The sequence below is a fragment of the Penicillium verhagenii genome (genome assembly GCF_028828195.1).
Source record: "Penicillium verhagenii strain IBT 33310 chromosome Unknown utg000008l_segment0_segment0, whole genome shotgun sequence".
In the NCBI taxonomy this organism is placed as follows: Eukaryota; Fungi; Ascomycota; class Eurotiomycetes; order Eurotiales; family Aspergillaceae; genus Penicillium; species Penicillium verhagenii.
Genome location: NW_026643172.1, coordinates 1555524 through 1571875, shown reverse-complemented (window position 1 = coordinate 1571875; position 16352 = coordinate 1555524). Strand labels below are relative to the sequence as shown.

Genomic DNA, 16352 nt, shown 5'->3' with positions numbered 1-16352 from the left:
TTGATAATCTGGGGATGGTACCGTGCGGAAATAATTATAAAAACAACATGGCACCTTTTTCTCTCACTTGTTTGATTCATTTATCTCCTTTTCTCAACTACAAGAGCTGGTCTCAACTCCGCAATCATGGCTCCAATATTCTTAGGCTTAACAGGAAGGGCCCTTCGCTTAGCCCAAATTATCCTGATCGTGGCCCCAGCTTTCATTATCTTTGGCTACAATCAAGCCGGCGCTGGTCCCCTGGCAACGCTGCAGAGCTGGGTCCATATTTTTCCTCAAATCGACACAATTAACACAACGGGTGCGGTGGAAGCGAAGAATTCGACCGGAAAAGGTGCTGTGATTGCATCTTTCCAGATTGGGGCGTTGATGGGTGCCCTGTCTTGCACTGTTCTTTCCGAGCGACTTGGGCGTCGTAAGACGATCTTTATCGGCTCAATCCTTACCATTATTGGACAGTTGCTTCAGGTCTCGGCCTATTCACTGATCCAATTTACCGTCGGTCGAATTATACTCGGTATGGGGACCGGTCAATTCAGTGTCGCTGTCCCGGTCTGGCAGTCCGAATGCTCTTCTGCCAAAACTCGTGGCCAGCATGTTATTGCTTCGGGCATTTTCTTGTGTCTTGGGTACGCTCTTTGCAATTGGGTCGACTTTGCATTCACCAAGCTTCCTGACACGAACACCGGTCAGTGGCGAGGACCACTAGCCGTGTCATTCTTCCCTTCTATTGTCATTTTGGTGTCTGTCTTTCTTCTTCCAGAGTCACCGCGTTGGCTTGTTCGTGTCAACAGGGTGGATGAAGCATCAACCAACTTGGCAGCATACAAAGGCCTATCTCTTAGTGACGAAAGCATTAAATCCGAAATCGCCGGCATCGAACTGTCATTGGAAGCTACATCCCAATCGAAAGGCGCAATTAGAGAAATGTTCTCGAAAGATGATGAAGAACGTTTACTATATCGTTTTGGCCTTTGCATCGTCCTACAGTTCTTTCAGCAGATGTGCGGTGGAAACCTCATCTCGGTATACGCATCTACAATTTTCAAGAATAATCTGCATATGAGCTCTGAACTTTCCTCTATTCTGGCTGCATGTGCGCTTACCTGGAAGTTTCTCTGTTGTTTCATCGCATTCTTCGCCATCGATCGCTTAGGCCGTCGCACTTTGTTTATCGTCAGTGGGGCCGGCATGTCAGCGTGTATGGCGGCGCTGGCTATTACAGCCAGCTTCGACTCCAGTAACAAACACGCATCGATAGCGTCTGCTTGTTTCATCTTTCTTTTCAACCTCTTCTACCCCATTGGGTTTTTGGGTGGGAATTTCCTTTACTGCACTGAAGTTGCGCCGGTGCGTTTGCGAGTTGCAATGGCGTCTATTTCCACTGCGAATCACTGGCTGTGGAACTTTGTCGTTGTGATGGTTACCCCAGTGGCTCTTGATACCATCGGGTACCAATACTATATCATGTATGCGATTCTATCGGCCTGTATTCCCGTCTTGGTGTATTTCTTTTATCCGGAGACCATGAATCGCAACTTGGAGTTGTTGAATCATGTGTTTCGCGATGCTTCGTCTCCTTGGCAAATTGTTTCTATGGCGCGGAATTTGCCTCAGGGTGAGGTGACTGAGGCAGACTTGATGGCTCATAACGAAGAAAAGGAGGAGTGTTTTGTCGAAATGAAGGAGAATGCCTGATTTGAAATTGTGTATAGTAACATAGCAGTCGCCTGTGAATATCATTTGCTGCAGATTTCCGTCCACGACGCGTGGTGTTTTTAGAAATAAAAATAAAATAAAAGATAATAAAAGATAAGAATAAAGCCCGCGTTTAAACCAGTTTGAATTGAAGTATGACATGTAGGGCACGAGGAGGTGATTGCTGAGTGTAGAAGACGGTTCAATGATAACCTTGACAGTCGATTTTACATATTGTAAAACCGGGCATTGGTATAACATCTATCCGAAATCAAGTTGATCTCTATCCGCAATAGAGTTGATTTTACATCAGCTATTGCCCCCTTGAATTGCCGTGATCCAAAATAAAAACTCGCCAAACATAGTACACTCGGCATCGAGGCCGGCGAGACCGGAATCTTGGCAGACCGCGGTATGATAAAACCACGCATCGGAATGCCGATGCGGAGGAAAGGAGCAAGCCAAGGTCGGGAATAGATTTCAACCGCAAATCACAACGCACGCAAAAGTAATTGGGACCCACGAACCTGATCCCAGACACGAAAAGTGGTCCCTAACCCAGTCTGACGCCGAGCACTGAAGAAGGGCCAATGGAAAGGGCCAAATCTACTTCAACTTCCTCCGATATTCGCTACTTTTACCCCGGAGTTGAAAAAGCCCCATCAGACCCAGTAGACCAGCCGAGATGACAAGGCTTGTTCGTCACGTTTATAGGCGGAGTTGGCCATGTCCGCGTTGCTCGGGAAGTGGAAGCGGGAATTTCGGGGCGATGAGACGCCGCTATTGGTTGCCGTTAGATCCATCACAACCGGATATCCGATGCGGTACCGCCGAACGGGGCTCGGTTGGTGATGGGATCTTGAGAAAGGCCTGCTATCATTCCTTAATCATATCTTGCTTGGGCTGTTAACCTTGTTGGAAGCCGAATCAGGATCCGTGCTGTGGCGGAACAAGTCGGGTTAAGAGGGGTTTTTATGACATCTTGATGGGTCTGGCGGTGGTCTGGACTATACTTATAACTCGTCTGTTCTGGTGAAAATTTCTCTGATAATAGAATAAATTTAAGCCATATCTCTAACAAGTCCAAATTTTATAAAAGAATCTTTTTGAATACCCTTCTCTTCATTAATCACATTTATCATGGCGCCTTCAATCAATGACGTGCCCGTTGGCCAGACCATTTCTCCATCAGCCTGTAATGTCGGCATCAATGGATTTGGTCGTATAGGTAAGAGATCTATGCTACCCAATCAAACTAAACACAGAAAAAAAAAAAAGAAAAAAAAAGTTCAACACAAGCTAACCAACAGCTTCCTCATAGGTCGCAATGTTCTCCGCGCTGCTCTTGTCCGATCTGATATCCAGGTCGTTGCTATCAACCACACATGTGTTACCGTCGAAGACCTCATCTACCTCATCCGCTATGATTCCTCAATGGGAAACCTTGATGAGCGAGTCGACATTCAAGCTCTGTCAGATAACCTGATCACCATCGATGGAAAGCGAGTGGCTCTTACATCAGAGCGTGACTTGAAGAAGCTTGACTGGGCTTCCTTGGGAGCCGACTACGTCCTCGAATGCACTGGAAAGTTCACAAAGCGCGACCTCGCAATGGAGCACATCACCTACGGTAACGCCAAGCGTGTGCTTATCTCCGCGCCTAGCTCAGACGCACCTACCTTTGTCTACGGCGTGAACTCCGACGATTATACCCCCAGTGAAGAGTGCCGTGTCGTGTCCAATGCAAGCTGCACAACCAACTGTGTCACACCTGTCTTGAAGGTTCTCCAAGAGTCTTTCGGCATTACTCAAGGCTTCTTGACTACTGTGCACGCTGCTACCCGATCTCAGCAGGTTCTGGACGGATACAGCAAGAAGAACGCTCGTCTGGGTAAGCAATATCTTTCTCTAGTCCAACATCAGTAAACAATTTCCTAACCCTTTCCAGGCCGAGGTGTCTTCAACAATATAATTCCCACCACCACCGGTGCCGCCAAGGCCGTCGCCACCGTTTTGCCCGAGTTGAAGGGCAAGGTGACCGGTGTCTCCATCCGAGTTCCCACGTAAGTCATTTCCACCTCCAGGTTCCTGTGGAAAGGCGCAAGCTAACAAAGCACTTCCAGACCCAACGTCTCCATGATCGATCTTACAGTCTGCACCGAGAAGCCTACCTCTCTCTCAGAAATCATGTCCAAGTTCCGCCTTGCCTCAAAATCGAGTATGGCTGGAGTTCTTCGCGTCACCGATCAGGAGCTGGTGAGCAGCGACTACAACGGTAGCCCATACAGCGCTATCATTGATGCGCCAGCATGTGCAGAGCTGAACCCTCAGGTATGCTTGCTTTATTATTTCTCGAGATCATTAGCCCGATTCAGTGCTAACTTTTTCACAGTTCTTCAAGATTATGGCATGGTACGACAACGAGTGGGGATACTCGAACCGACTTCTTGATTTGACGACTTTTGTGCATGCCCAAGAGGCTAATTAGATAGACCGGTACGGTCTTTCGATTTCATGAAAAATATAATAACAAATAGATGATTTCCAAGGTGTCTAGTTAATGCATTCGGGCGCAGTGCTTCCGTTTAATATGAATATCTTTTATATTTGTCTGCTTAGTTGCTCTCCTCTTCCGAGGGATGAAACAGGCCTGAGCGAATGCAACGCACATCTAAGTACAGCTGTCGCTGCCGGAAATGAAAGTTCCATCCGAGTCCTCACAGCCACAGACGCCAGTCTGTGGATCCTTAATACAGCCGGTACCGACACCGCTGTCCTCTCCATCATCACTCCAGTAGAAGACCCAGTAGTCTGAGCTTTCCTCCAACTCATCACTCGCCGGGGCATCACAAGTATAAGCGCTGCATGTACCGTAGGGGGCACCGGTGTCATCGTCGTACTGATGATCAGTCTCGAAGACAGCAAAGGTTTGGGTACCGGAGACGCGGGTGTTGTGGGAGCACTCGGCAGCTTGGATGGCAGTCGAGACTTTGGCAGCTGTAGCAAGATTATAGTCAGTCTTCGTCGTGGACCTGATAGTTAGGTAGGGCAAGGCATTGGGAAGGAACGGTGTGGCGTGGGTAGGTGTAGGAAGTGGTTCCGGTTTGATCATAGTAAAATCCACTTACCAGAGCAGTTCAAGCTGGTTGGCTTGTAACCCTTTGTGTTCGATGAACATGGGTCGACGGTGGCCGAGACCGTGACTGCGGTGGCCACCAGGGCGAAGAGAGTAGTGAAGTGCATTTTGGTGAGAATTGTAACTGAAAATTGGAGTTCCAATTGTTTAGAATGTCTCTACTGCTTCCAAAATTGAGTATCGGTGCTGCGCGATGTCTTTATATACTACGCACCACATGTCCAGGTGAATGGTGGATGTCGGCTCATCTCCGAATTTTGGTCTCATCAGACACCTATAAAGGTTTATCTGACACAAAATAATTTCGATATAACATAAAGACCAAAAATAAACTATGATTGATAACTTAAAGCTTTAATTCATGGTCAGGGGGGAACCCGCCGAGCCATTTAGGTAGTCGGGACCCATAAGAAATGCGTTTCAAGTCTCGCTTCGAAACAGCCATGGGGCAGATTTTGGGGATGATCCTCCAAATTTATTAAGCACAGTAAATAAGACAAGTACGTCGTACGTACTTCTGTTAGGAAATCGCGGATATGGTTACTGTTACTGGTAGAAATTCTTGCCATGTAAAAGCCCAGTGTGCTTATTATTGCAAATTAGGGGGGAAATGCAAGGAGAAACTCCACATCCGCATGCAATGAAACGTGTCCTTGAAAGGTGCACGTATATAGGACATCCGATGGGTCGTGGTCTAGAACTCATATGAGTACGGCAGCGGAGTCTAGTAGATCATCCAGGCCATTAGTCTAGTTGGCCTAGTAAACAAGACCTTAAATTAACATAGTTAGATGCTCATCGATTTTCAACCAAGTTTGATCTTTCCAAATGAATTTCAATTTCAATTCATTGAGTAATAAAAAATGTATTCCAAAATTCCTCTCAAGAGAGATTGCACATCGAATGACGTTTCATCCTGCACTTCGGTTCTTAACCGGCATCCCGGCTGCTACGGCTATGATTTATCCCCCGGAATCTGATCTCAACGGACAACCGGATTTACCTGTGGCTCCACTCGTATGATATCACCCAGAACTTCTCTCCAAGCAAGTACGTAGTAAATATTGACACTTGAATGCATTTGGCCGATCGCTCATCTACGTAAGTCTTAGAGACATATTGAGGCATTTCCCTATATTGAAACATCAGGCCATTCTACGTCATAGGTACTTGAGTGAATGTATCTCTTGGTGGTATATAATTTCTCTCGTCGAGCTCGGCACCAATTTGAATGTATGAATCACATCCTCAAAAACTCTCGAGTCTCAATCAGTACTTCCAAGCTCAATAATTTAATCCCATCCTATAAATACCATCACAATGTCCGGTGTCTTGCACAAAGCCGAGGATGCCCTCCACATCCACCACCACGAAAAAAACAAGCCTACCGAGCACGGAGAACATACTCAACAGCCCTTGAATGTCCAAGCCGGTAAGCAGCATTCAAAGAACTTTTCCAGATGCTATATTCAATGTTTATGTTTTCGCTAATAACTTAACAATATCCATCAGACAAGCACGCCCATGGACACCATCATGATGAACGTCAACATCTGAGCCAGGATGAGAGGGATAGAGCTGATTTCAACGCGGCGAGACATTATGATCATGCTTTGAAGAATAGCCATGGTCCAGGTGTTGGGTTTGAAGAGTAATTATTAATTGGAAATACTCTGAACATTGAAATTTGAGGTGTGAAATATATTCATTTTGGCGTTGGCTAGAGCCACCGAAGGTCATCAAGTAACATGCGTGATCGCAAACGTAAGAAAATCTATTTTTTGTATACATCAAAGCAGGACTCCACGGGTATCAGTCTTCCTCAGACGAAATCATTTAATCCTCATCCATAGACTCCCATCCATCAGGACCGGGAGCCTCGGCCTCAACGCCAGCATCACCGTCATCCTCGGAATCCTCACCATCATCAGCATTCACACCGACCATACGCTCCTTTACTTCACCCTCGAAATCGGGCAGACGGGAAACAAACGCACGGCGGACGGCACCGTTGGTGGAGGCATCCCAGATCTGGACGTTACCCTTGCTACCGGCCACAGCGAGACGGAAGCTAACCATGGAGTCAGGAGCGAAGGAAGTAGAGAAGACCTTGCCGACGTCCAGCTTGCGGGAGACAACCATGCTGGGCTTGTCGTTCTCGACGTTCCACAGCTTGACTTGCTTGTCTGTGGAGCCGGTCACCAGGAAACCGGGGATAGTGCGGTTGATGTCGAAGGAGGAAACGGAGGAGTCGTGAGCCTGCAGGGTCCAGACGGGCTTGGACTCGGCCGGGGTGGCGGGGACATTGCGGACGTCGTAGCGGTATACCTGTCCACCGTCGGTGGTGACATAGAAGAAGTTGGGGTCGTGGGGGTCCCAGCGGACGGCCTCGACGTCCGAGTCGACGCCCCAGCGGGCCTTGGCATCCGGTGCACGCATATCGGCGGCGACAACGGTGCGGTCGTAACTACCGCTCAGCAGGATGGTGGACTCTGTAGGGTGCCAGTCCAGCGAGCAGACCTTGTCGGTGTGGTGCGAGTAAGACTTGACGCACTTGGTGGTGTTAAGATCCCAGAGCTTGACGGTGCGATCAGCTGAGGCGGAAGCGAGCAGATTGCGGTGCTGACGGTTGGCTGCCAGAGCCAGGATCGAGTCAATGTGGTATTCGTCGTTGGCCTTTGCCTTCTTCTTGCTCTTCTTGCGCTCGCCGTCACGGCCGCCTTGGCCGAGAATGGCGTCAGGGTACATGGAGTCCACGACATCCAGATCCCAGATCTCGATATCCGGCTCCATGGTTCCAACGGCAACAAAGTTACCTTGTGTCCGTCCCTCGGCGTTCTTGCCAACGGGCATGTCGAGCCATTCCAGGCACAGGGGAATGCCGGGAAGCATGATATCGTGGTGCACGTAGAGGTTGTCGGCGGAATCCTCATAGACATAGACCTCCAAGTGGGCAACTTCATCCTCGACCTTTCCGGCCAAGAGGAGGTTGTCTGTGGGCATAATTTGGAGCTCCTCGCGGTCCTCATCGTCCTCATCTTCGGGCATGACAAGGTACGGGTCGGACTCGTTGGGCTGGTGGTAAGCCAGGGATTGGACGTTGCCGAACATGGTGACTTTCTCTCCATCCTCGTCGACTTCCTCGCTATCGTAGTGGTCGAGATCGAACTCCTTAAGAACATCATCATCCCTAAAACACCAGTTAGCTTAAGTCGAAAAGTGCAGCATACACAAGGATGTAAACATACTCAGTCTTCAACTCAGTGCCTTCTTTGGAGGTCTCCTTCTCTTCCTCTGCGTCATCCTTCATGACATCCTCCTCCTTCTTATCCTCATCCATAGCGGTATCCTCGCCCTGCGCGGCGCTCATATCGTCCTTGGCATCCTCAAGCTGCATACGAGCAAGCTTGGATATCCGGTTCATTTCATCCTCGTCAATTTCATACTTGGTGGGGAACTGGGCAGCGACACCGCGCTTCACCCAAGTTGTGGTAGTGATCATGGACGACATTGTGAGGAACGTAATCACAGCAATCTCCAAAGATAAGTCCGGGTTTTTTTTTTATCGGCGATATTTTTTTTATCGGTGTGCTGAGGGGTTCTTCCGCCCGGCATAAAATGGCCGATCTATTCACCGCCCGCGGTTTTGCGATTTGTTCCATGGACCAAACGATTAAGAGTATTGGACATCATACGATTCAAAAAGACGTCCTCCATTCTCTCAATTCCTGAGTCCTTGAACTAGAAATTAACCGCCATTATGCATTCTCACCTCCACACCTCATACAACGTCAGTACGTACGACCCAAAGACTCATGCTTGAGCCCTCATCCGACCATGTCCGCAAACTAACAAGAGCCTATCTAGACTGCGAGGAAATCATGACAGCCCTCGACGAATGCCATGCTCGCGGCTTCATTTACAAAGCCCTCGGAAACTGCAATGATATTAAGCGTGAAGTGAACCGCTGTCTTGGCGCTGAGCGCGCCGACCGGGCCAAGCAGAACCGCGAAGTCGCGCGCGGCAAGCGACAGAAGATCGAGGATATTTGGGCCAAGGAGCGCGCGCTGGATGCGAGTGCCGTGCAGACCCCTGCTGCTGCTACTTCTAGTGCTTCTACGGATGGCGCGAAGCAATGAGTAGCGTTTAGCTCGTTTTATGATGCGCTGCGGTCATTTTTGGTGTTTGGAGTTATGTCGATTGCTTCTTTGGATGGGATGATACTCTCTTCTCGGTGAAAAATTGAGGTTGTATGATACTGGTGAACTTATGTGTATAGTATATAGCAGGGAAGCCCTGGATATGGAGACTCGATTAAGATGGAATGCTGGTTGCAAAGGAGACATTATCGTATGGTGGCCTAGGAACCCAGTACTTAGGAATGGATTGAAACAAATGGTGAGCTTATATCTCAAGCTTTTAATTTTCCATATACAGTTGGATCATTGGACTTTTTAAAACTGAGTATCCCCTTCCGAACGCCATGCCGTGGACAATAAAAATCATGCAATTCCAACCAGGAGCTGTCGCAAATTTATGCGTCTGCTTCACCAGCCTCAGCCATCTGAGCGTCGCCAGCGTCACCAGCGTCAGCGCTCTTATGGTGGCGGCGTCTCCGCTTAGTCTTAGTGGGAATATTGAATTCACCCTCGGCCTCAGCCTCAGCCTCGGCCTCGGCCACTTCTGGCTCCACCTGATCCTTCTTTGCACCACCGGCATTTCCCTCGACTCTCTTCTTTGATTTCTTCACACTCATCGGGTTGGGTCCCTTGGCTTTCTTCATCCCAGGAATTTTCTTCTTCTCTCCACCATCTTCGCCTTCTCCGTCGTGCTTCCTCTTGGCACCAAGCTCTGGGTCATCCAAACCAGCCCGGAACTTGCCCATCTCGTAGCCATCGCGCACAGCCTCCGTACGTGTACTCAGCGGCTCAAGGACCATGACCGAACGCTTGACGTAGATGATAGGCACACCTGGAATGGCACGCGCACCGAAGCGCAAAGCTTTAGAGCGACGCATTGCGCGCTCTTCTTCACGCTCCTCTTCGGTCTTGCGCTTGCGCTGTGCCGGATTGTCCGCCTTATCGCTCTTCTTAGCTGATGGTGGTTCAGCTGTTGCAAGAATATAATGCTCTTTGTTCTTCTTGACTTCGGCATTAGGCGAGAGGAGAGAAAGTAGACATTCTACCTCGTCAATAGGGCTGTGCTCCGCGTTGTGAGTGCAGTGGCGGAGGGGTAGAATTGTTGGTGGGGGGAGATGCATAGGACGGTAAGGTGTGTTGGTTCTGGGGTTGATCGGTTGCTTAGCCATAATAGCTGCGAGAGAACATTTTGTGAGGACTGGTAGCTGGTTAGTTTATCCGGTTGTGAAGAAGTGCCACAATTTATATATTTGCCATTGTGGTATGCTTCGCTGGAGTGTGGTTACTGACGTGGCTTAGGTGTGCCCTGGAGAGTCCGCTCTAGAGCCGGGAGCAGATCCATCTTAAATTGGTCGACAGCGTGCAAGAAGTTTGAGTCGACTATAGAAGATGAATTAGTATTCGAGTTCGGATGACAGCTTTAAAGGTGACATACCGAGCACCTGATAGGGCTCACGGAAGCCAAATGTTGTCTCATACTGGTGCATGAGCTTGCGGTACTTCTTGGAGCGTTTGGCCCTCATTGTGAATGGTTGAGGATAATGATTGTTGTAGTTACGGAGATTTCGTTGCAGTGATGCGCGAACGAAACTTTTTTCTTATTTTGCCGGGCGGCGGGTGAGGCGGTGATGTGGCAAGCAAAGAGCATGACACGATTAGATCTACACGTGACTTTTTATATCTGACCAGTTGACTCCAATAACTAATAGGAAGCCACGTGAATTTTCAATTATGGATTATGGAGTAGTTAGTAGTTAGTACTGTTTTTCCAGACACTAGTATAGTTCTAGACTTCTAGTAGCTAGCGTACTCCCATTGAGAGGACTCATCCAATTTCCACTCTCTAGCCCAGAACTACCCAAAGTTCATGCAACGCTCGCGAGAATCTTCTATGCTCGTTGAAGAGCAAAATCAACAGAAGGCACAATTCGTGATCTGGGTGACACTTATTTCCTAGCTCGCGATGGAAGTACCTGTATTTCAGCTCTGTTACCGGGGACTAAGTTCTTGAGATGGATAGTACCTACGCAGTACTCGAGAATTATCAATACTCACTACTTATTGCCTACTAGTTTTTACTTGTATACATTGCTTCTCAACTACGAACTGGAGAAATCTGGATGTCGCAAAATTTTACGCAGGGACCCGAGCAGTGAAGGCGAGGAATAAGCACGGAAGGGACTTCTATTAGTTTGTATCTTAGATTAATTTGTTCACCAACTCAAGACCTCCGTCATTTCTCGTTTGGAGTTTCCCGAGGAAAAGGCTATTGTGTATCTGTTTGTAGAGACGACCGGTCATGTCTCTCAGCATGAGAATTTCGTGGACACATAAAGATGCCTCGCCCTGCTCGTATATCGAGTGCAGGGGGCATGGTTGATTGAAGCCGAAAACCCCCCTCCACATTCGACGTATAGAATGTGGGTTGAATCGGGAGTGATGGCAGAGAGACCGGATTCTTCATCGATGAAATGGTTCATGGTCTATTCACGATGGCCAGTGCTCCTTTGTAGACTTTCAGTGCGAGTCTGGTCGCATAAAGGATGGATTGTTCTTAAGCTGGGTGGGTTTGATACTCATCACCCAGTGCGTTTCTGGCAAGAACCAACCACGACGGAAATATCGTCCATTTTTCCTGCGAGATGTTAGTATTGATTCATTCTGGTAAAAAATAAACAGCAGACAAACGTACCTCCTTCGATGGCAAGGCCTTCGTCAATGGCCTTCTCCATATATGGGCTCTCCGCAAATGGATCCTGAGCAATGACCAGAGCAGCATTCATCAGCTCCCTCGCCACGTAAACCATGCGATCATTCGATAGATCCGACGAGGCCAGCTCGGTCGTATCTTGAGACCCCTGGTCCCATTTCTTGAGACTGTCCAGGATGTTTGTCACAACCTCATGTTCCCACAGGTTGTCCATGACGCCGTCCGACACGGCCAGCACGATGTCATCTTCTTGTAAGGGGACCTTTGTCATCACGGCGTCCTTACGAGGTGTATCGATGCTGTTGGTGCCCAGTTGCATTGGGCAGTCGAACCAGTGCCATTGCTCTGTTGTGCTGAAGACAAGTCTCTCCTCGCTGGGTCTAATGACGAGAATCTTGCAATCGCCCAGATTCGTCACGTAGAGGAGGGGTTGTTTCTTGCCATCGTTACCCTTCGTCCAATGAAGGAGTGCTGTGGCAGATGTGGTGGTTCCGAGCCATTCATTTGGGGTACTGGTTGCGCGGATGGTTTCCTCAAAGGCTGATTGGAGGTATCCCACGGGGTCGGGGAGAGCAGTTGGGGTGAGACTGCGTTCGATCTCGAGAGACCAGAAATGCAGTAGAAGCCTAGACCAAAGACTGTTTGGATGGGGGTGTGTTGTTAGTTTTCTGTTGGTTTTCTATTGCGTTGAGATAGGTCGGGAAAGGTAGACGGCAGTCAGGAAGAAGGGGAGGAAACTCACGCTGCATGGCCACAGGGTCTCGTCGCCCAAGCGCCTACTCCGTCATCCACGCCGAGAAAGTTCTCGGCAACGATAACCGCATCGTCCCCGTTATTCAAGCCACGGATCAGCTCACCCTTGACGGATAATCTCTTATCCTGGTTCAGGGAGTGGGTAGTTAAAGGATCGGAAAAGGATGAAGACGGCGGAGACAGGAACGGTGGGGGAAATGGGCGGGAAGGGCGTTTGGCACGTAAGGCGTAACCGGTCTCGAATCTGAATGGGGAATAGGCGAGGCTCTGTTGGTGACTAGGGACGGGGGTGGTGGTGCCATATGAGGGCCACACAGCCGCGTGGTATGGCCGCGCCGGCACCCGCGTCTCTAGCTTTAGTCGGCCCGGGCTGACATTTGACCTAGTGGAGGTCCACCATGATGGCAGTGATATTGAGGATGTTATTGACGATAATATAGACGAGAGTGACTGTGGAACCTTTGCCGTGGTCACCATGCCTTGACTTGGTTCGCAGTTATTATGTTCGAGGCCCAGTCAGATTGGGGGAGGGTTTTGCAAGGGAGAAGGGTTTTCTTTTCTTTTTTTTTCAGGATGTAGTCATGTCCTGGTGAGGTGATATTTTGGCGAAGAAATGAAGTAAATTGAATGAATGAGTAAACAAAGAGAAGAGATTTTTCTTAGAGAATGTTGTTTTGCAAGGCCGGTATTCACCGGTGAAGCTCGCATACAATCGCGAACGTTGAGTGGACTGTTGCGCCGACCGGGAAACTGTGCTCTGCTCTACGTGGTAGGGCGTGTCATATGAGGAAAAATGCAACACGGCCCCCTAACCCTCCTTTTTTGTTGAATTGGATTGAACATGCATCTCTGGGGTAATTCTGACTAGAATAGATTCATAGCTCAACACTATTACCTCTCTTTTCCAATAGATCTGAAGATGTGCCCCCTTCTAGATCCAATGATCGCCAAAACCACCGAAAAATGGTCGACCCGCTATACAGAGGAGCCTCGGCGTTCTAGACACAAAAAAAAACCGTTCAAATTTCAAAGCTTCATATACTCCGTTCAATACCCCCCGGCTTTTACCGTCGGAAAACATTATGTCTTTCGGACATGGACTTTTTCGATGACAAGAGGTTCCTTATCTTGACTCATACCTTGCCCTATCTATGCTTCTGTCACATTCCTATGAGGATCCCAGATATCTGTGCAGCAACTAAAGTGGGTCTCTATGGAGTCACTTATCCTTCGACCGTATACGGACTACCAGGATTCGTGAATCTACTCTGTACACAGGAGCACAACTAAGAACCATTTTGGTCATGACAAAGGGTTCCTAATAGGTATTATGGGGGCCGATCGTGGGGCATTGACGATGAGGCTTAGCTGGTCGATCATTACTGGCTATTAGACCCGCCTCACGGACTTTTAACGGGGCAGGAGGTACACCGACTCGGACACGGAAAGGGGACCGTGTTTACTATGTTGGCTAGTATGTCGGTGCTTTGATGGTAGCACGACTATATGTACAAGTCTACTACTACATACTTCTCTAGGCATGGTAAGTTACGAATACAAGTCTTTGATTGAATAATGATATTATCTTTCCCTAGACCGGATCATAGCAAACATTGAAGCTGAAAAAAACTCCTTCCCTCCAGGACTCAGTAAGCAATAATCAAACAAAAAAAGAAAAGAAGAGGGCCGCCCACAGTACTACTAGTAGATAACAGAATACGCTGTGTTAGTCGGTAAATGAGATGTCCCATGTGCCACTTTCCCTTTCCATACCCGCAGACATGCTCAACTCCGAGATAAATGCCTTAAAATGCCCATTGATCATTCACACCCGGCCGGCTGTTCATATCAGCAGCCCGCTGCTTTTGGATCTCCGTTTTAATCACGCCAAGGATTCCGGCGATTTCAGCGACCACGAGATCATCATGGACATTTGTCCTCATAACCGCAAGGCCTTGGAACCCAGCCATAGCAATTGTGCTAACACGCGTCGCAAAGTCATACCGGCCAGTACCATTACGGTTAATGGCTAGCTGCATACGCAACTGTCGTTCAGCACAGGGGCAGGGATTCTCCACATTATGGGTGCACAGACGAGCACAGGAGCAGCGTGAACGGCAGATGCACTTGAATTGCTTTATCTTGTGCAACAAATTGCAATCCTGATCCTCGCGTCGACAGTCTCCGATGCATTTGCCCTCCAATTTGGCCACGGTGGCAAGATGGTTGTCGAGGATGATTTCTCTCTCGCGCTTAACTGGATCCATGAGTTCCAGGTTGGCGAATGGAAGACATTCTGAGCGAATATCAACTTCTGGCACACGCTTGGGGGTAACGGTGAGGTATTTCTCGGAAAGCACAACCAGGATCTCAGCTGGAAAGTCAGGAAAGATGGGAATTAGGCTGTCCCATTTCCTACAGTACTTAGAACCTTGGTTGCGAGTGAGGCTGTAAGCGAACTGGCGGTATCCCAGTATATCATCAGCAACAAACGGTCCCTTGCTGTTCTCTTTCTCGATGACGAGCGACACATATCGTTCCATAAAATGACAGATGATGCCATTGTCATGCCCACCGCAGATTTCTGGGTCGCTCAGGATCTCCCTGAAAAAATGGAAGAGACGATACATGTGATGAGGGACAGGCATGTAGAACCGGCGATTGCCTGGACGGGCTGCAAATCTAAACAACCAACACAGTTCGACACACGACATCTCGAATTGAACGCGAGCGTAAAGTGCATAGAAGAGATGTTCGACAATTGGGAGCAGTTCAAAAAGGGAATCCGCCCGGACATTGGTCTCAGCTTGATGGATCCAGTAAAGCAATCCCGTCTCAGATGAGTCAAGCTATTAAGGTCATCGGTCTGTAAGTCAAGATGGATTTTGAAACCACGTACCTCAATTCCATAACCTAGAAATGCAACCTGCATAAGCTTGGCAACAGCATAGATCCGGCAGAAAATTTTGAGTACACGAGGGAAGTGGCTAGCGATTTGTTCCTCGGTCATGTCATTCAGGGCCAACCTCATCACCTTGGGTGCCTGGGGCTCCTGGGGCTTTCCATAGCTCGAAGGTGGCGAGATTGAGGTCGAACGTAGATTGGTCACCCATTCGCCGCCATTGAGGCTGTAGGGACTCGACTGATGTTTCGCCGACGATACCTGTTCCAACCATTAGGTCATTAGACGTATGCCTTATTTCCCATACTTAATGAAGTATGAGAAGGAAGGGCAATTAACTTACCGATGGGAAATCCGAATCACTATCAAGATGCTCATCAAAATCCATGTTGGCTAGATATTCTTCAACGGGCAGTTGAAGGGGCGGAGGGTTGTTTGGGTATCTTTCAAATCCTTTTTCGCGTTGATTTTCAGCTGCAACAACTTTAACAGGCTGCTGCAGAGGTGGAGGGTTGTTTGGGTATCTTTGATATCCTTCTTCGCGTTGATTTTCAGCTGCATCAACTTCAACAGGGGGGTGGAAGTTTGGGGGGTTGTCGAAGTAGGTGGGAAATTCTTTGAATGGCTGATCCTCAAACGCGTCAACCCAGGTATCTGAGCTTAGTACAGACTCAGAATTGTGTTCTTCGCTAGTGGATTTGGAGATGCGGGGTTGAGAAGACGCGTCTTTGCGGAGGAGCTTGAAGAAAGAGAAGTTCGATAAGTGCTCCTTGGTCCGGTGAAGCATTATGAAACTCCAGGCTCCTAAAGATGCCTTTCAAACTTAAGGGGACATTATTTGATTGAGGAGATTAAGATTGGAAAAGTCACGGGATAAAGATTGAGTCCTTGACATTTGTTTTTCTAACTTCTCCGATGACCTTTGAGCCTCGTGAAGCAGGGAGGGAGGGTTGGCGGTTTCCGAATTAGGGCTAATCGCTAAGATGCACACATGGCCCGAAAAGGCTTAGTACC

At 48.5% G+C, this 16352-nt stretch overlaps 9 protein-coding genes across 9 annotated transcripts; 4 read left to right on the top strand and 5 right to left on the bottom strand.

Moving 5' to 3' along the window:
• Nucleotides 1-126: 126 nt before the first annotated feature.
• Nucleotides 127-1698, top strand: N7466_008565 (uncharacterized protein; the record flags this gene model as incomplete). Its single annotated transcript, XM_057167954.1, has 1 exon — nt 127-1698. One exon carries the CDS (start codon nt 127-129, stop codon nt 1696-1698), a length of 1572 nt encoding a protein of 523 aa, XP_057018585.1.
• A 1140-nt stretch (nt 1699-2838) lies between these two features.
• On the top strand, nt 2839-4186 carry N7466_008564 (type I glyceraldehyde-3-phosphate dehydrogenase; the record flags this gene model as incomplete). Its single annotated transcript, XM_057167953.1, has 5 exons — nt 2839-2926; nt 3020-3589; nt 3647-3761; nt 3822-4029; nt 4091-4186. 5 exons carry the CDS (start codon nt 2839-2841, stop codon nt 4184-4186), a joined length of 1077 nt encoding a protein of 358 aa, XP_057018584.1.
• Nucleotides 4187-4369: 183 nt separating this feature from the next.
• Nucleotides 4370-4941, bottom strand: N7466_008563 (uncharacterized protein; the record flags this gene model as incomplete). The annotated part of the gene is made up of 2 exons (XM_057167952.1): nt 4370-4695; nt 4827-4941. The coding sequence occupies 2 exons, from the start codon at nt 4939-4941 to the stop codon at nt 4370-4372; spliced, it is 441 nt and encodes a 146-aa protein (XP_057018583.1).
• Nucleotides 4942-6154: 1213 nt separating this feature from the next.
• Nucleotides 6155-6489, top strand: N7466_008562 (uncharacterized protein; the record flags this gene model as incomplete). Its single annotated transcript, XM_057167951.1, has 2 exons — nt 6155-6266; nt 6347-6489. 2 exons carry the CDS (start codon nt 6155-6157, stop codon nt 6487-6489), a joined length of 255 nt encoding a protein of 84 aa, XP_057018582.1.
• A 181-nt stretch (nt 6490-6670) lies between these two features.
• On the bottom strand, nt 6671-8345 carry N7466_008561 (rRNA-processing protein PWP1; the record flags this gene model as incomplete). Its single annotated transcript, XM_057167950.1, has 2 exons — nt 6671-8024; nt 8083-8345. 2 exons carry the CDS (start codon nt 8343-8345, stop codon nt 6671-6673), a joined length of 1617 nt encoding a protein of 538 aa, XP_057018581.1.
• Nucleotides 8346-8649: 304 nt separating this feature from the next.
• N7466_008560 (COX assembly mitochondrial protein) lies at nt 8650-8973 on the top strand (the record flags this gene model as incomplete). Its single annotated transcript, XM_057167949.1, has 1 exon — nt 8650-8973. One exon carries the CDS (start codon nt 8650-8652, stop codon nt 8971-8973), a length of 324 nt encoding a protein of 107 aa, XP_057018580.1.
• A 395-nt stretch (nt 8974-9368) lies between these two features.
• Nucleotides 9369-10496, bottom strand: N7466_008559 (rRNA-binding ribosome biosynthesis protein UTP23; the record flags this gene model as incomplete). The annotated part of the gene is made up of 3 exons (XM_057167948.1): nt 9369-10171; nt 10264-10353; nt 10409-10496. The coding sequence occupies 3 exons, from the start codon at nt 10494-10496 to the stop codon at nt 9369-9371; spliced, it is 981 nt and encodes a 326-aa protein (XP_057018579.1).
• Nucleotides 10497-11552: 1056 nt separating this feature from the next.
• Nucleotides 11553-12913, bottom strand: N7466_008558 (uncharacterized protein; the record flags this gene model as incomplete). The annotated part of the gene is made up of 3 exons (XM_057167947.1): nt 11553-11608; nt 11666-12321; nt 12426-12913. 3 exons carry the CDS (start codon nt 12911-12913, stop codon nt 11553-11555), a joined length of 1200 nt encoding a protein of 399 aa, XP_057018578.1.
• Nucleotides 12914-14241: 1328 nt separating this feature from the next.
• On the bottom strand, nt 14242-16125 carry N7466_008557 (uncharacterized protein; the record flags this gene model as incomplete). Its single annotated transcript, XM_057167946.1, has 3 exons — nt 14242-15285; nt 15336-15599; nt 15682-16125. The coding sequence occupies 3 exons, from the start codon at nt 16123-16125 to the stop codon at nt 14242-14244; spliced, it is 1752 nt and encodes a 583-aa protein (XP_057018577.1).
• Between the last annotated feature and the right edge of the window lie 227 nt (nt 16126-16352).